Source organism: Oryzias melastigma, linkage group LG1, assembly GCF_002922805.2.
Source record: "Oryzias melastigma strain HK-1 linkage group LG1, ASM292280v2, whole genome shotgun sequence".
Taxonomy (NCBI): domain Eukaryota; kingdom Metazoa; phylum Chordata; class Actinopteri; order Beloniformes; family Adrianichthyidae; genus Oryzias; species Oryzias melastigma.
Window position 1 is genome coordinate 24875014 of NC_050512.1, and position 18170 is coordinate 24893183.

Sequence of the window (18170 nt, forward strand, 5' to 3'; positions counted from 1 at the left end):
GGGGGCACAGGCACCCTGTCATTACATGAGTGTCTGGGTGGAACAGGTCACTCATCAGACGTCTCACATAATAACAGCTTTATTTGCTGCTGTCATGATTACACGCACGTCGGGTCGTCCAGAGGGCAGACACGATCCCGGGATCATGAGTTTGACACCAGGAAAGTAACTGGGAATGACTCACAGCTGCACGCCATGTTTGATATGTACAGAGAGAATCTGCCGATACTCTGTTGATTCAACAAACTAACATTTGAGTGTGTTTTCATGCCTTCGTGGGTTTAAAGTAAACATTTCACTAAATGTTTCTGATTTAAGAATATTTTTAAAATCAATTTGATTAACAGCTGAAGTGGAGGATTAGTAAGACTTGGTTACACCTTTTACCTTAGACCATTAAAGGTGTGGAAGGGAAAGTTACATAAAAAAGATTTGCTTGTCCAAATGGTAAATAGGCAGCTGTACTTTGTCAACAAGCTATTTACGCACCAGTCTGCAATCCTATTGAAGTGAACTGCGCCAGAGTTCACGTAAGTGAACGTTCTCAGATAGACCAGAGTTTATTTGGTCTTCACAACTGCTGAATAAAGTGGACTATCCAACGAACTCGGATGCAGATCAAACAGAGATCTGAGTGTGTTTGCACTTGCAAATGAACCCTGGTGCAGTTCAGTACACTGAGAATGCATGTGGGCTAAGAAAAAGTCTTTACTTTAAGGCCCACTCCAATGAAAATTGTGTTTTGAACATATTCTTGTTGACTTTTTCTCATGATCGAGGCCATATATAAAAGAATTTAAGATTAAAACTAAATTTCTGAGTATTTCTTTATTCAAATCGTGATGGATCAGGAGCAGATGATCCCTGAAAAAGCTCATGTTTGTGATGCAGTAACTGCCAGCCGTGGACGGCCAAAGTCTTCCCTCTTTGCTCCAATTCTAAATCTTCCACTTGCAGACAAACAGATTCATTAATGTCTCAATTTTTCTCATCTGAGCTGCAGTCTCGCTCAAAACTGTATGAGTGGATAGCGTCGATATTGCTCAACGCTTTTTTTGCTAGGCTAATGTTAGCTCAGGCTTGTGGGGTAATTGTCATTAGCAGGAGAAAGGAATGCTGGGGGATTAGCGAGGCTAATATTCACGCAAAAAAAAACAAAAGTAAATTTCTCATGAACTCCTGCAGCTCTGCAGAAAATGTTTCTTAAAAACTACATGCTTTTTGATGTTGGCTAAAAAAAAAATCATAATTAAAAGACCACTAGGAAGGATTTTACAATAAAACAAAATGTAATTGGAGTGGGACATTTTTTGGGTCAGAACTCATCGTGGGGCAATACTGTTTCCAGACAGGCAGCTGTTGGAACTATGTGATGTTTGGGGTTTTTGTCCATTCAAGTGAGGAGATAAGTGAATAAATAAATGTGGTACAATTTTGGGGGGTTTGCAACACAATAGAATCAATAGTATCTCTGTGGATTGTGGCCTTTTTAAACTCACGAAACTGTGAAAAAAAAAAAGCTCAAATCTGTGATATTAACTTAGTTTTAGTTAGAATTGATGCTTTACAAACTAAGACTCACCCTGAAAGTTATAAAAAAGCTTTTAAATAAGTTGAAAAGTTCCAGGAGTTATTATCAACGCACAACTTTTACACGAAGGATGTCTGTTTGCAAAGTTACATACACACTTAATGCATATTTAATAACATACTACTAAATGTGTTACTTAAATGTGCAATTTATTTGTTTTGATACATAAATAATTTGATTGTAAAAAAAATATTGGGTAAAAACAAACAAACGAATTAAACTGATTTAAAAAAATGTAGTAAAACAATTGCGAAACACACAGAAAAAATACTCAAAAATGCAATAATTTTTTTTTTTTACTTTTTTCTTAAATTTTTAGCCATTCTTGCAGTCAAATTAGACCCAACCCTGAAGCTTTGTGGTGACTCAGGAAAACTAAATTGAGAACATTCTGAGATTCTTTTAAGACACAACTCTGTCAGTGTTTTGGGAGAAACAAAGCTACGATAAACCCCGCACCTGTTTTAATGTGCTTTACTAATGATGATTTGCAGGGAAAGGCATACACAAACCAAAGCTACCATCTCATTGAGACCTGCTTTTTATAACTCCACATTCTCATGAGATCCAGACACAACTTCAATTGGAGAAGTTACGCTCAGACAAACTGGTGCAAAAAGCAGACAGGAAGAACCTCAAACTCCCGGTGCATCTCCTGCAGCTCCATCATGGATCGCTGACAGTCCGCCTGCAGCATCATGGCGCTCTGATCCGCCTTCCTCTTAGACTCCCGAAGCAGCGCCACCTGTCGCTCAAGACGCCTGGTGTTCCTCTCCTCTATCTCACACCTGTGGGGAGGTAAAGGTGAATCAGCTTTAAATGGCTTCCATTCATTTAAAAAAAAGTCAGTTCATTTTGAAAACCCAATTATTGAGAACAAGTCAATTTGCAACAAAATTTCAAAGTTTTTATTTTTGCACAAAAGGAGCAAGAAAAATGCTGACGTAAAAGAAATGATCTTCCTGGTTTCACTAAAACAGAACCGCTCCTTAGCAACATCAACTAAAAGCAGTTTTGAAAAAAGATGGCGATTGTTTGCTGATGATATAGCTATTTATCACTAAGATTATGCAGAGTTTAGACAGCACAGGTCAACACTAACAGATAAAGAGTTGTTCTGTTCCACTAAAACCAAAACCAGATTGTTAAAGAAGAAGACTTTTAAGCTCAAACCAAATACAGCAGTCACCAAAGGTAAAGTAGTGATAGTGAAGCGCTAAATTATATTCATTTTTGAATGTTTCAAATGTTTGTTAATGTTTCAAATGAACAAACCCCATACGTTTGTGTGTAAAGACAAATCTTTGGCTTCATTTTTGTTACTATATAAGCATCTTCAAAATGAATTGCACACGTTTTATACAATATTTAATTTTTTCCTAATAATTAGCATAAAATAATAAAATATGATTTAAAGTCCCACTTCGATCATTTGATATATTACCAAAAAAAGTTCCCAGTGTTCTTTTAATTTTTAGGGAAAATTTTAAAAAATGTAGTTTTCGAGGACATAGTTTCTGCAGAGCGGCAGGAGTTCTGAAGAAATTCATCTCACAAATTGTGGACGGGGCTGTTAGCATGGAGTAAGCCTGTTTCAACTTCCCCCAACCATCTGTTTACATGCTAGCGTACAGCCCCTCACAACCTTAACACAACATTAGCGGTGCAACAAAAATGGCGAGCAATATTGGATCTACGCAGACCTACAGTTATGAGCCAGATCCCAGCTTGGATGAGGAAAACAAAGACATACAAGTGAATGAATTAGAATGGAGCAGAGCATGGAGCTTGTAGTTTGCCGTTGTAGACTCTAAGTCAAACTTACAATCTTTTTCCGATGGAATTTTTTAAATCTACTCCTGATTCACAATGATTTGAATAAGGAAATACTCAGAAATGCTTAATTTTCTTCATATATGTCCTCCATTGTGAGAAAAAAAGGCCACACAAACATATTAAAAATACCAAAAACACAATTTCCATTGGAGTGGGTCTTTAATGTCAGGTTTTCCTCCTGATATTGAGAGGGTCTGCTCCAGTTACAGAGAAAGTCGATGATCCTCAACGGTCCAGAGTGAGTCAGTCGGTGCTAAAAAAAGAACAGTCGTCACCATCGTCCTGAATGGGTTACTGATGGAATGGGGTGTTTGTCCGGGGGAGGGGGCTCTGCATCAATACAGAGGCGAAAGTGCCAACGATGCACAAAGCCCCGTCTGGATCTGCGCTCTGACTGTCTGAGTCACTGGAAGAGCACAAAGTCAAGCAGACGTTTGTCAATAAAGCAAACGTGCCACATTATAAGATCACTTTGGATTTCCTGTGTAGAGGTCAGTGTCTCATCAGACAGACGGGAAAAAGGAACTGTCAGGAAGACAAAAGAGGAATCCAGCTGACCTGGCTTGGATCACCGCCGCTCTGGATCTCATGCTGTCCGACTCCAACGCCAGCCGGGCGTTCTCCATTAGCAGTTTACCAACCTGACCAGAAACAGCACATTCATCGTCTGTCACACCTCTGCTGTTTTTAAATCAAACATACAAAGCAGGAATGGAAAATTCATCACTTCAGTGATAACAAGAAATGTATTTACACCAAAGGATTCCAGAAAATACACAATTTTGGTATGGAATTGCTGTAATTACAAAAGTTTTTTGGTTTATATGCATTTATAATTGTTGTGTGCCATGGATAAACCCTGAGACTGAGATAAAGAAACTACAATAAATCACTTCCTGAAACTTGTTGTAGACTGGAGTGTCGGACCACTCTTCTTTCACGAATCCATCCATCATCCTCCAAACCCTCTAAGTTTCATATAAGGTAAAGGGACAACCAGAGTCTTTCTTTGCCATCGTTATGCTGCATTCACACCAGACGTGATTTACGCCACAGAGTTTCAATGTTAAGTCAATGTACAGACGCGATCTGAGGTCCTGCGGCGCCATTTGGGGGTTGGGTACGCCACGTCAGTTTGGCAGCAGCACCATTTGAGCAGCAGACATGTCACGTCAAGATTTCAGAAAACTGAAGTCAACCAATCAGGGACTCAGCTTTTAGTGACTTGATCAAAAAATCCAGTATGGCTCCTTGATGTGAATGTTTTCATCCTAAAATTTCATCAATTTTCTTTTTACCCACTGGGGCCACAGGGTTGCCAGGCCCTGTCCCGGTTACTGATGGGCGAAGGCGGGATACATCCTGGACAGGTCACCAGCCTGTCACAGAGAACACGGAGCTGGACCGATTGAGCCTGTTATGCCCGGGGACTGACAGCCCCTCCACCCAGGGTCTGGCAGAGCTAACGAGCGCCCTAACCCAGGGTCCGGAAGAGATAGCGAGCGCTATAACCCAGGGTCCGGAAGAGATAGCGAGCGCTATAACCCAGGGTCCGGAAGAGATAGCGAGAGCCCCAACCCAGGGTTCGGAAGAGATAGCGAGCGCTATAACCCAGGGTCCGGAAGAGATAGCGAGCGCTATAACCCAGGGTTCGGAAGAGATAGCGAGCGCCATAACCCAGGGTCCGGAAGAGATAGCGAGCGCCATAACCCAGGGTCTGGCAGAGCTAGCGAGCGCCGCCACCCAGGCTCTGGAAGAGCTAGCGAGCGCCATAACCAGGGTCCGGCAGAGCTAGCGAGCACCGCCACCCAGGATTAGGAGAGCTGGCGAGCCCCACCATCCATGGTCCGGCAGAGCCCAGACACGGTGACATGCTTGCCACTGTGTCTGGGCTCTGCCGGACCATGGATGCGCTTCTGTAGATACTCCCTATCATCATCCATGTTTTTCCATGATGTGGGAACTAATGAAGTCCAGAAAAATATTAGCGGTAGCTCCTCCCACACGGCATTCAGACTAAGACTCATTGGTGGTCACTGAAAAGCTTTCCAACACTCTGTCTTCAATTACTTCTTGGTGCTTTTTGAGGTCATTTTATATAATTTTTCTCATCATCATACACTCCACATTGCCTGAAATCTTCTCAAAGTCTCTAGATTTTAGGATTCATTTACTCACAGTGAAGATACAAACAGCCATTTCCTGGACACAGATTTGATTTACAACGTGTCTGGTTTTCCAAAAGAACTCCACCTTTGTTTGATTACTAGTACATTCTCACTCAGGTACCTTCTTGCTCGGGTACATTCTAACTTTTTACATGATTACGTGATCATATTTTTACTCAAACCCTGTCATAGTTTGGCACTCTGTCCAGCATCTACGCCACCCTCGCCCTGCAGTAGCTGGATAGGCTCCAGCAGCACCATGACCCCAAATTGGGGGTAAAGCAGGTTTAAAGAATGGATTGTTACACACTAGTACTCTGGTATATTTTAAGTTCTCATAGATTACATTTGTGCTCATGTACATTCTCACACTGGCGCCTTTTCATTTGGGTACCTCATTTTTCTGTACTTTTTTCTCAGGCACGAGGTTCTTAATCAGGTATCATCTCACTATTGTGGTACATTCTTTCTTTAGTACATTCTTACTGATGCGTTCCTACTCAAGTACATTTTAATTTAGGGACATTCTTTCTTAGAAGTTTCCTAACTCAACTACATTCTTTCTCATCTTAATGTGTGAAATTGTAAACCAAAAGCAAATGTAGAGACAGCCTGGTTTTAATAGTCTTTTTGATAAGTTTTGCTTTTCTTTCTAACTTCGTGAAATCCTGATATTCTGCATTTTTAGAGGCATATTTTGATTGACAGGGGGGTGTTTCTGTGGGTGAAATCAAACAAAACTCGGTTAACCTTGAAGCAGGAGATTGTTTAGGAGGGAAGAGTCACCTCCAGTCAGTATGATTATCCCACTTCAGGCTTTATTTTTAATAATTAGACAGTTCTGGATGATGTCAAAGACCAATCGTCCATTGTAAATGATTTTCTGATTTATAGAGCTCTAAAAGGTTCATATTTTTGTTTCATAATGACTTTTTTAGCAAAAAGAAATCAGAGGAACAACCTCCAGATGGATTGAGGGAGAATCAGCACACCTGAAGATCTTTGTCTTCAGTCACGTGTGAAAACTACTGAAGTACAGCTTAACTAGTGTCTCTACAAGTCCAAGACTAAAACGTTTTCAGCTGAAGTCCAAGTCAAACTTCTTTAATGCTAAATATTTCCGCAAACAATTTGGACATGAGTAGATGCGTCACATTTGTATAGGAGATGGGAGTGTGGGTTTCCATTGGATTGCCATCCACCAATGAATGGAAAGAAGGGTTTGTAAGGGTGTGGAAGAATGACTCACAGTCTATGTTTCACAGCCCGACATTCTTTGTGTACGTCCACGATGTGGGTTAGTAAAGAAGTTCTGAGCATTTGAATCATGACACAACCTGTAACTGACGTAATAGCCTTTGAGAATCACACCACAGCATGTTTACTTCAGATCTGGAACGTGTCAGAGTCCCTGTTCTGATCGTAGTCCGTTAGCCGGCTCTGTTCACGAAGCTGAAAATGGAACGAAGCTACACTGCAGCCAAAGGAACGGAACTTTTGAGCCTGCTGGAAGAAGGTCAATGGCTCGAGACAATGAGTAGGAAATGAAAATGCAAATCTTGTTTGATTTGGTCTCTTTTACCACTGAGTGCATCCAAAAGGCCTTTAAATGTCCCTAGAGTTCAACAGCATTTGACTGGTGTCAGTTCTGCTCAAAATGAGGTCTGACCAGGAGAAAAAAGGCACAAAAGCAAAAAACAAACAAAAAAACCCCCAATTCCTCTATTACATTATCTATTGAAAAATTGTCTTCACTTCATCACTAACACACCAACTGACTTTTTACATGACCGATGTTCATTACTGTCTCAATTTTTGTTTTTATTGTATCATTCCTTCTTATCTTTTGTAAATATTGCTTATCTTTATATCTTAATGTCTTCTGTAAATGTCTTAAGCTGCAACAGCCTAATTTCTATCTTGGGATGAATAAAGCATTTCTATTCTATTCTATTCTATTCTATTCTATTCTATTCTAAGCCCCATTTACCCACAAATGATTTAACAAACCTTTTTTGTGTTGTTTTTATTGGAAATAGCCAGTGTCATTTTATTTGATCTACTAGATCCTCCATCTGTGTTCAGACTGTTGGCACCAGACTTCATCTGCAAGTGAACCATGCTTTCAGCCACACTAGAGGTTTTTTTACCCACCATATAAAGTACTCCATCTGAACAAACAAACTCTGCAGGTAAAAACATCCCCATGCAGAGTTTAAGCAGCACTTTTAATCCAGAGATTTAGGAAATATTTATCAGAAATAATTAAGATTACTGCCATAAAAACTGCTAAAATGAAACATGAAGGAATCCCAGTGTGCATGCAAAGAAAATATTCCTTGTTGTGACACTTAAAAATGTTCACGCACCCTGCATTTTCTTTGTTTTTCATGCGATTCCGGCCTTTCAGAATGCAACACACCCTCACTGAGTGAAAGCCAAAGATTAAGTGGAATAATCCAGACATTTAAGCCACGTATCATTAACCTCTTATGATATTAATAAAGGTGAGTGATTCAGAGTGAGATCAGAGCGGCAATAAGCGGACAATCCTCTTAACCTGTCACGAAAGCTCTGGATCAGCAGACAATAAAAAAAATGGAGCGAGTTTGCTTTTGTGGTCATGACAACCGGGTTGCGGGAATAAAAGACGTTTTTCTCTTGTGCTTACTCAGGCTTGCATACAGAAAGTGACAGTTGAGAGGGAAGGAAAACTGCCGAGTCATATGAGATCACTGGGTCCCAGTTGCATGGCGGCCTCGGAGGCGGAGATTTCCGCATTCCGTCTGCGTGTGAACGCCGCAGTTTGACTGATGCTCATCATCCCGCACAACAAGTTCTCCTCATGTGCTGCTACTACTTTAAATGCAGGGGCGCCGCTAGGGATTTTGGGCCCCATGAACATAATTTTTATGGGGCCCCTAACACAAATATGCATAAGGGGCCTTTGTGGGCCCCTAGAATCAGCCACCTTTACACCCCTTTTCGGCACCCCAGTCTACTTGACTCATATTTTCCCTTTGAATGCCCTTTTTTTTCCAGTACCCACTCTGGTGTCATAAAGCGGTAACGCCGTTTACGGCCTCAAATACCATAAACTCTAAGCTCAGGTTCCAGCAGGTACTTTATGAGGGTAAAGATGTCAGATGATCCTTTTATTAAGCGGATATCAAAGAAGTTTAGCCTTTAATTTAAGGTGTATTCAAGGTGGCTATCATTTTCTGGAAAGCCTTTTGTATCAGATCTCTCCTGTAATTTTCCCGCTTTTATTATTCCAGACGATGTTCTCACCTGAGCTCGGAGTTCTTTGACGATCTCTTCTTGCTGGACCCAGTCCTGACTCCGGGAAGCGCTCCTGATGCTCCAGTCGGCTATCTGCGCCTCCAGCCAGCGGTTGGCCTCCTGAAGTCTGTTGACCTGCTCCATGAAGCCCTTGAGCCGGGCGTTCAGCCCCAGCATGGTCCGGCTGGAGTCCTGCAGCGCGTCCATGGAGAGCTGAGGTACACAGAGAGCAAACACGTAATGTTTTCAGCCCCGCACGACCCGCAGGACTCAGCCGGCAGAGCCAAAACACGGTCACCGTAATCTGAGGTTCCAACTCTCACAGCAAACAACCTGCCTGAGCTCACATGCTGACAAAGGCGTTTATAAGGTAAATGTTTACCCAGCCTCACTCACCTGAAGCGACGTGGCCCTCACAGGGAAAGTCTCTCAGATTCCTCGCCAGGGCCACATCCCTCCACAGCAGAGCAGAGGAGCTCTGGCTGTCCCGAACGGGGATGAGCGTCCCCCATCGCCCCCCAGGCGGCATGTGGGTGATCAGGGAGAGGGGGTAAACACTGGACGCAGCGCTTACATCACCCAGAGGCCCTTTGTGCTCTCTGATCCAGGATTACTGAGCCGCTTTCAAACAGGCAGCGACACAAGCTGTGCGGGGAATGTTGACGGTGACCGGCGCTGTGCAGTCACACAGAGTACCGCTCTAATGAGAGGACTCGGAAACTGTAATTAATCTGTGGCCAACATCTCTTATTCAGTCACAGGCTGCCTGTGGATAATAGAGTTTGAGTCTGGGCCGAAAATTACAGTTGGAGTTTCATATTTCTTTGGTTATAACATCAAAAAGTATGTTTAACTCACAATTAACTCACAAAATTAGGTGATTCTTTACTGCATTCACTTTTATTTTTATTACCTCACTATTGCCTCTTTTTTCCACATCTTTGCAACAACAGGATGTAGAGGAACCATGAGGTCAGGTGATCCACAGGGTTTAACCAGCTGATCTGACAAGATCCTGCTACTATTTTAGGAAAATGTTTTAGGAATTGGTGCCTTTTTGGTTGATCATTTTGTGTTCTCTTCACACCCCCCATGTATGACTGATTCAGGTCAACGGTGACTCAGCTCTTTCTGTTTCTGTAGGTGCCCCCTCCCTGTTTTAAGGGTTTTCAGCTCGTCATTGTCAGGTCCATCCTGTTGTTTCTCTCATCAGTTTGAGGTTTTGTCATGTTCATCTTTGTCATCTTTGTTCAGTTTTTTTTTTTCCTTTCAATCATGTTTAGGCTGGGTGAACAGTTTCCTGCATTTTGATAAAAACTAGGCAGGTCCTGAAATATTTACCATGATTTTTTTTTAATGAAAACTGTGATTTGGCTTTAATCTAAAAGTTGCTTGAGTTCATTGAAAGGAAACGTGTTCAGGTCCAGCCTTTGAATTCTCTTCTGTCTGGATCAGGGGTGTCCAAACGTTTACGCTCAAAGGGCAAAATTCTAATTGGAATCCTGATCCTTGGGCCAAATACAACTTTTTTGGATGTCATAGAATAAAAAGAGAAAGTAAAGAATATGGTTTCATTTTTTTAATTCTGTATTTATTAAGTTAACACACATTAGTAAGAATAAAAAGTAAATAACATTTGTCTTTGAAACCTTTAACAGCAAGGCCTCGCTGGCAGTTTTTAATTGAAAAACAAGAGCAAGCTAAAACAAACTTTCTTCCAATGAAAACAGCAAACTGGGATCCTAATGAGAGATGTGGAGCTGCTCTTTTGTCTGTTTGCTAATACTCTTGTCGCTCCATCTTAGCTAGCGGAAAAAGGCTGTTAAAAGAATCAGAAGTGACCGTAAAGGCTCTTGGGAGTTTCTGACACAAAAAAAGCCCAGGGGTATTGATTGGTGACTCTGTTGTGGGTTGTTTCATCCATAGCCACAGGCAAAGGAAGTGCTAACAGCACCACCTGGAGGCTGAAAGTATATTACAGCCGTAGAGTTTTGGAACACCATTGAGAATCAATGGGAAACAGGTAAGAGGTTTTAACAAAACACTCCGTGGCTTCTGGAGCCATGACTTGGTGGGCCAGAAACTAACCTTTGGTGGGCCAAATTTGGCCTCACTTTGGGCACCCATGGTCTAGAGGACTTGTTAGTAACATGTAGTACAAACAAAAAAAAAAATGCACAAATTACCTTGACTGGTCAGTGTACAAATAAGTTAAGTGATGCTTTAAATTAGAGTTGAACAAAGAAACAACCGTGAGAATGTATTCCTTTCTTCTTCCTCGACCACAAACCTTTGTTTTCCTGTTTGATGCAGGAATATACAGTTACATCATTGTATCTTCCGCTAGAGAAGATAAAAATGAATGAGTGAACAAAGTGACGTTCCTCATGAATTGGGTAAACAGATGATCTTTGTCATGAGAGTCAAACACTTTAGCTGGACTCCATTCCTCGATGTAAACTTGGTTGAAATTGGTGAGTAAAGCCTCAATCACAACCACTGACTGTATAAAAGAACTGAACTGAGCAAGTGTCACCCTCTTCTGGCTCCAGTGAAATGAATTTGTTCAGGATATGGACACCACCATCTGGTGACAGACGACAACGGTAAGTGATCGATCTGAGTCGCTTGAGCCATTGTTTCTATGACAACTGCTGTCATCTGGTTCTAATATGGCGACGTCCGTATCGCAGAAACATGGTGAATGAATTCACTTCATTTTGTCGGAACCGTAGGTAAAGGATTTTCTATGGGGGACGTCACAGGAACTTTGTCCATCTCTATATACTATATAGTCCACACCCATTCCATTTGAAGCGGGCTACGCAAAACCTGTCAATCAAACTTTGATTGATTGGTTTATTTCAAGCATAGATTGAAAAAATACAGGACAAAACACAATTATTTCAAACTCATAACAGAAACAATTAAATGCATTGATTATAAAAGAGAAAACAAAAAAAACTCACTTATGTCACATTTGGTCAATTCAATTTTTGTGATAATTAACTAAAGTCAGTAGAGTTTGATTGATTGCTTGAAAAGGAGTGGGAAGAAGCAAACTTATATAATCCCATTACAACAGTACATTGAGCAATAGCAGTTTGTTTTTCAAAAGAAGTGGGATTTTGACTTTTTGAAATCGGTGGATACTTCCTGCTTGAAACACAAGGGGGAGGGACCAGTAAGTCCAGTTCTTTTATACAGTCAACAGTCACAAATGCCTCTTCAGGTGGGCGTATGGCATTTTCACATTCATGTGGGATCAGTAAGGAGCCAGTGCACACATCTCACTAATGACTAGAGTGCGGCGTTAGGGCCTGACAGCGTCGCCCGTACGTTATGACTAAGAGCAACTAACATAAGCCTTACAAACACTTCATGATAGACTGTGCACAGCAATTGCATATTTTATTTACATGACATTCCTTAAGGAAGAGGAATTTCTGCATCATCTGAGACAAACTGGAAGTCCGTCAAGTTTCAGCTTCATTACTATTTAAGAGGATCAGAAAATCTTTCCCTGTTGGGATTTTTTTGTATAAAACTATCTCACAGTTCAATTTATTCAAATAAAAATAATTAGGCTATTTTTAGGTCTTATGTCTTGTTGCATCATGAAATATTTACTGTCTGAATGTTGAAGTTCCCCAAACAGGTTAGAAAAGGCAAACAAAAACAGTCAAGAGCTGCAGCTCTGCTATATTGTCCAAATATTGTTTGGTAAGATTTTTTTGGATTAAATACAGACGTCACAATGACACATTACTGACACGCAAACACAGTGCGAAATCTCTCCAACCTAAATTTTGAATTCTAGGTTGACGCTGAGCTTTAAAGAAATCCTTCTTTGACCACACGGCCACACAGCCATCACTGTTCAGTGACATCACCACCTTTCTAACACTGTGAAAGCAAAGCAAAGTTCACAGAACTTTGAGAGGAAGCTGTTCAGAGCCAAGGTGTCCAAGTTTGGTAATAAAAGAAATTTTTTCATTTTATGTTTTATGTGGGGCCTTCACAGTGATGTAGTGGTTAACACTCAGCACCATGGCCCTGGTTCAAATCCCATCTAGGAGTTTCTGCATGCTTGTTTTTTTTTCCTGGAACTTAAATTTCCTCCCTCAGTCCTAAAACAAGTTTCAAATGTTGATTAGTGACCCTAAATTGTCCCTTAGGTGTGAATGCGTGAATGCGACCTGTCCAAGGTGAATCTCGTTTTTGTCCAACAGGACCTGGGATAGGCTCCAGCAGCCTTTTGGGGTCTCAACTCTGCTGCCTATCCCTGGTACTGTTAGGATAGGCTCCAGTAGTGCTGTGACCCAAAAAGGCTGCTCGAACTTATCCCAAAAGTAACTGTGATAGGCTCCAGCAACGTTTTGAAGCCAAAAGGCTGCTGAAGTCTATCCCACATATGGGTGGGATAAACTCCAGCAACCTTTACCCCAAAAGGATGGATGGATGGAGGGATGCTGTGCCTATTTGGGTCAATTTAGAAGATGTTGTTCACCTAAACTATTGATTTAAGTTTGAGTGGTTACCATGGAAACAGCATTTAAAATATTGAGTTGGTACTACTATTACCGTACCACTGCTTGCCAAAACCGACCGTACCGGGCCGATCAGTGGAAACGAGGCTTTAATTTGGGTCCAATGCGGAGAACAAATTTCACATATCTGGCTGCGTGACAACTAATGAAACTTTAACTTTTGCTTCTACATGTTTTACCCAAAAAAATGAAAATGTAGACATTAGCTTTGGTTTCTCCATATGTTTTGTCTCTTAATTGAACATAACAAAGACAACCTACTCTACATTATGAAGACCCATAATATGCTACATAACCTAGCGGACAATCATAAATCTAAACCACACCTCTGCTGCTCAGTCTGTCTCCACTAGCTCCGCCCCTTTTTGCCATTTTTCAAATGGAATCAGCCTCCAACTGCCCTGTTTGGTTACCCTTTAAGAATGTTTGCCAACCAGAATGCCAACAAAATATTTTATTTGAATGACCTGCACTTCTTCGTTTGGTCACCTTTTGGCATATCCCCTCAGGGGTCACCACAGCTTTCACTGATTTGCAAAGGTAGCGACTGATTTGTGGCAGAGCTCATTGCACGCCCTCACACTAAAGCACAGATTGTTTGTAGAAGTTTGAGTTTTAACCTACAGGTGAACCCAGACTAGGACGGCGACCACGCTCTGGCATGCGCAGTCGGGATGGATTTCCTGGTGTGAGTCAGCTCCGATCTGGAGTTTTTTTCCGTCCATCCATTCATGGAAAGTCGTTTGTCTTAATATTCCTGGTTTCAGGCTAAATCCGGATTTTCCAGGATGAGATCAATTGGTTTTATCAGACTAATCTAAAAGTCTTTGTGAGCTTTGATGTTTACTTTCTTTCAGCGTGGAATTCTTTGGGATGACCCTGATTAGTGCTTTCTAAATAAAACTAATGCAAGTCTCAAACCTCTGGTCTAAATCCCCGTCTGGACCATAATGCAACCTGGCTTTCACTTGACTGCATAAGACCAGAATAATAGAGACCTTCCTTAGTAAATGTTGATCTGAAACATCAAATTCCTTTATTTAAGCTCCAAATCTTCTCCTGTTTACAGACTCGGTCCACAAAGAGCCACTTTTGAGAGTTTGCAAAGACTGGATGGAAGTGAATGTGTTTATCTAATGACTCCTCCTCTGAGTAAACAAGTGTAAGAGAAAGACAGGATGTGGGGTTTTTTCATGCAGTCTGCCTCGGTCTAGACAAGTTCCTTGTGAAGGCGAACCTTCTGAAGTATTTTAAATCTGCTCATCACTTGCCGGTATTATGCCAGCAACAGGGGAAACTAATTCTGGCAGGGAAACGCATCTTGGCATGACATATGGTCCGATGAGCCGAGGTAAAACCAACAGAAAGCAGAAATTGTCCCCTTATTAGTTTCTAATGGTGCGATGGTTGTTAATTAAGCAGAAACACAAAGCAAGTCAGCCAAGCAAACACAGCTGACGGGACTGCTGTGCCACTTACTGTCATCACACTCCCACGCCCTCCGGGAAGGACGGCTGGTGAGAACAGCGTTCAGCTGCTTCAAATCCTGAGAGCGGCGAGCAGCTGAGGGCGTTGCTGCCGGCGTCTGGGACAGATGATTTCTGCTGTAAAGTGAGAATGCCACAGAGCCTGTTTCTGCGCGGCGTGCTGCTCCATCAGATGTCTCCTGACGCTCACAGGAGTGCTGTACGAGGTCCGAGCACGAGCTGACTTGTTAGTCAAATGTGGAGGTGGAGGCCTCACTGGAGGGTGGTGGTGTGCACTTACAGGAGAGTGGAAAACAAAAGCAATCAGCCTCTGATTATGGGTTCAGCAGCCTGACCTGAGTGACTTCACATTCCTCCGCCTTAGATCTGGCAAAGGGGGGGGCACTAAGGTGCTTTGATCCTCGTTCTCCACAAAGAGGAACTCTCACTGAGCGTGCTGGAGTGAAAGTAGCTCACAGTGGCTTTGATCCGTTTTTAAAGCATTAGGAAACAAACTCCATTCAGGCGGCTTTTTGTTGAAACACGTCGCTCTGACTTCAGAACTGAATTGAAAGCCTTTGTGACCTAATTCCTCACTAATAGAGTGGATTATCTCACTATAAACTCCAAGCCAGACTTGGTCGTGAAGGTTGAGTTCAGGTAAATCTTGTCTCACGAGCAGAATTTGCATAGAGATCGTTTAACAAAAATTTAAATCATTATAATAATAGGTTCTCGCCTGCGGCCGTCTTCCTGCTGACGCCAGCGGTTAGCATCACAAGAGCAGGTTCCAAATCATTTACCTGAACATGTCTGACTTCTTCAGCGGCCTCAACAAACGATCATTTTATTTTACTGTCATTAATGGTCCAATGTTATTTTGTGTTAGTAACATATTAAAGCAACACTAAAATTATGGAGAAAGAGAGATCAGTTATAGGATCTATAGCTCTTTAAAAAAAAAAAAAAACATTTCTGCCTATTTTTATTCATAGTTATGTTAAAAAGTTCAGTTTTTAATGTTTTAAATCTTTAATAATGTAGTTTTAGTGTGTTCAACAAGAGTTTTTCCTAAGGTGTGTTTTGGATTTGTTTGACACCCCGGTCCAAAGACATCACTTATTTTGGGTTTTATTACCACAGTAGTTAATTCTGCTTAACTGAAGTCCTGCAAACACGTGTGCAGCCGGTCAGCCCAAAGGGGTTACATGCATCTCCAACCCTGATCCTCGTGAGTCCTGCTTGTTTTGCAACCAACGCCACACCAGTAGATGCTGATTAGCTGGACTGAATGAGCCCACTTTCTAATTGGTTCAACACACCTGATCCAGGTGAACAGCAATTACTGAAGAAGGGTTAGCTGCAAAACAAGAAATTTCTGTGAAAAACTAACGTTCATCAATTCTCACTAAATTGGCAAAAACAGACCACGTTTTATGGCGTTGGAATGATTTGTTTGTACAGTTTTTAATAAATATTTTTAGTTTTTATCTTCAGAACACAGTGGATTCATAAATTCTCTTTGTAAAATTATTAACGCTTATTAGGCTTTACTTGAGCAAATGGGTGACACATTTGGCAGAAAAAACGAGTAAAGTTGTCATCATGTGTCCAAAGTGCATCAACATCCAGGACACTAGTAGTACTGCACTATGTAGACTTTTGAGGGTTAGTGACTGAATGGATTATATGGACCAACCTGCTTCTGCTTGACCGCTCAATCATTTCCGGTCGGGGGGGTGGATAGGTGCTTGTTTTGGAAATACCAAGAGTCACTATAAATGATGTTATCTGCATTGTTCTTCTTTCTAGCAAAAAAACCTAAATAAAAAGGAAAAAGGACTTAAACTTTAGGTGTCATCCTAACATCAAATGTTATTTGCATGTATTTTCGTGCGACCAAGTGATGGAAATTCATGTTGGTGAAACATAATAGGTGCAGCCAAGACTAAATGTTGTTGTTGGTCGCACATATTTCATGTTAAAGTCTCGTTAGTTGTCACGCACTTAGGTGTGTGAAATTTTTTCTCTGCAGTTGACCCCTCCCTTCGGGGAGCCGGGCTCTAGAGCTATTTGGAGTAGTATTAACCATAACCATAGTCCTAACCTAAACCTTTCTTCCGGGTCCGTGTGTCCAAGAAAAAAAATCAACTCTAGCCACACGTGTTTAGAAACCACTGGTGAGCCTCTGTGTCAGGACATCACTTCCTGACACAGAGGCTCCAAGAAAAATTTGCTTTCCCTCAACAACCCCTGTTTATGGTTACCATGTCTACACCTTTACATTTAGCTAACAAGCGTTTGTGTTCAGGAATCTAATTCCAACTTTTCTCCACAGTCTGAAGCGGCTATGGTGCAGAAGTAGAACAGTCAAATCCTAATTGGGAGGTCACAGGTTCAGTCCCCGCCTTACTAAAGTCGTGCATCTAGGGGAAGACGCTGAACCCCACATTGCTCCTGGGGATTGAGGTTTGGTGCTGTGAATGAGCCACCATCAATGTGTTGTAACGTTCACAGGTTGTGCAAAGACCCAGGAACTCGGCAGAGAGAAATAACAAGATGGCAACAAGAAAAACTCACAGCTACGCGAAGTCTGGGGCTCCAACAGCGTTCGTCTTTTTATTAATCGTTGTCCTCAACCTCATAAAGCCCAGTTGGACGGATAATGTCCTAAATATACATACATAAAAACAAGAGCTGCACAATGAGGGTTACAACCAAAAAAAAAAAAGGTGGTATCCTCCCAACAGCTAAGTGTGTGCTTCAGTCCTGCAAGGTCAAAAATGATGACATCATCATCAGGGGACAGCTGAAGGTCCCAAAAAAGGCCACTCTAATCCCCTGACTATTACAGTGTGACTGTGTGTGACTGTAAAGTTAGAAAAGAAACACCCCGTTTACTTTTTTGTGTCTCTTGACCTTAGGAACTACCCTGACAATTTTGAACATAATTCACAAAAAATTGTATTTTAACCTCTGACTTTGTTACTATGGAGACAGCCTGCTAGCAATAGTGTTTCTGATTTAATTTTAGAACATTTTTAAAAAATAAAGTGTATGCAGATTTTGTTATGTTTCTACAAGAATATATAGGTTTATTTTTTTTAATTTGTGTTGGTTCTTAAGAAGAATTGATGTAAAATCTAAATTGTATGATCAAATTTGAAATCCATCTCTCAGGTCTTGAAGGATGGCAGAACTCAATTACATGACATTCAACTTTAATATGTCTACAATAAAGACCTGGCAAATGTACAGACTGGTCCCAAAGGATCAT

At 41.4% G+C, this 18170-nt stretch overlaps 1 protein-coding gene across 2 annotated transcripts in view; it reads right to left on the reverse strand.

Annotated features, from left to right (window-relative positions):
- krt222 (keratin 222) overlaps nucleotides 1-15199 on the reverse strand; it is a 27546-nt gene extending 12347 nt beyond the window's left edge. Inside the window, exons 1-4 of one of the 2 annotated variants that reach the window (XM_024289381.2) lie at nucleotides 14907-15199; nucleotides 8887-9090; nucleotides 3986-4068; nucleotides 2226-2379 (exon numbers count right to left, since the gene is read on the reverse strand). In XM_024289381.2, the coding sequence (XP_024145149.1) occupies nucleotides 2226-2379; nucleotides 3986-4068; nucleotides 8887-9090; nucleotides 14907-14912 (447 nt within the window). In that variant the 5' untranslated portion in view covers nucleotides 14913-15199. Of the gene's footprint in view, nucleotides 1-2225; nucleotides 2380-3985; nucleotides 4069-8886; nucleotides 9091-9273; nucleotides 9584-14906 lie in introns of those variants that run through there. The other variant, XM_024289382.2, reaches the window with a different exon arrangement.
- Nucleotides 15200-18170: the final 2971 nt, after the last annotated feature.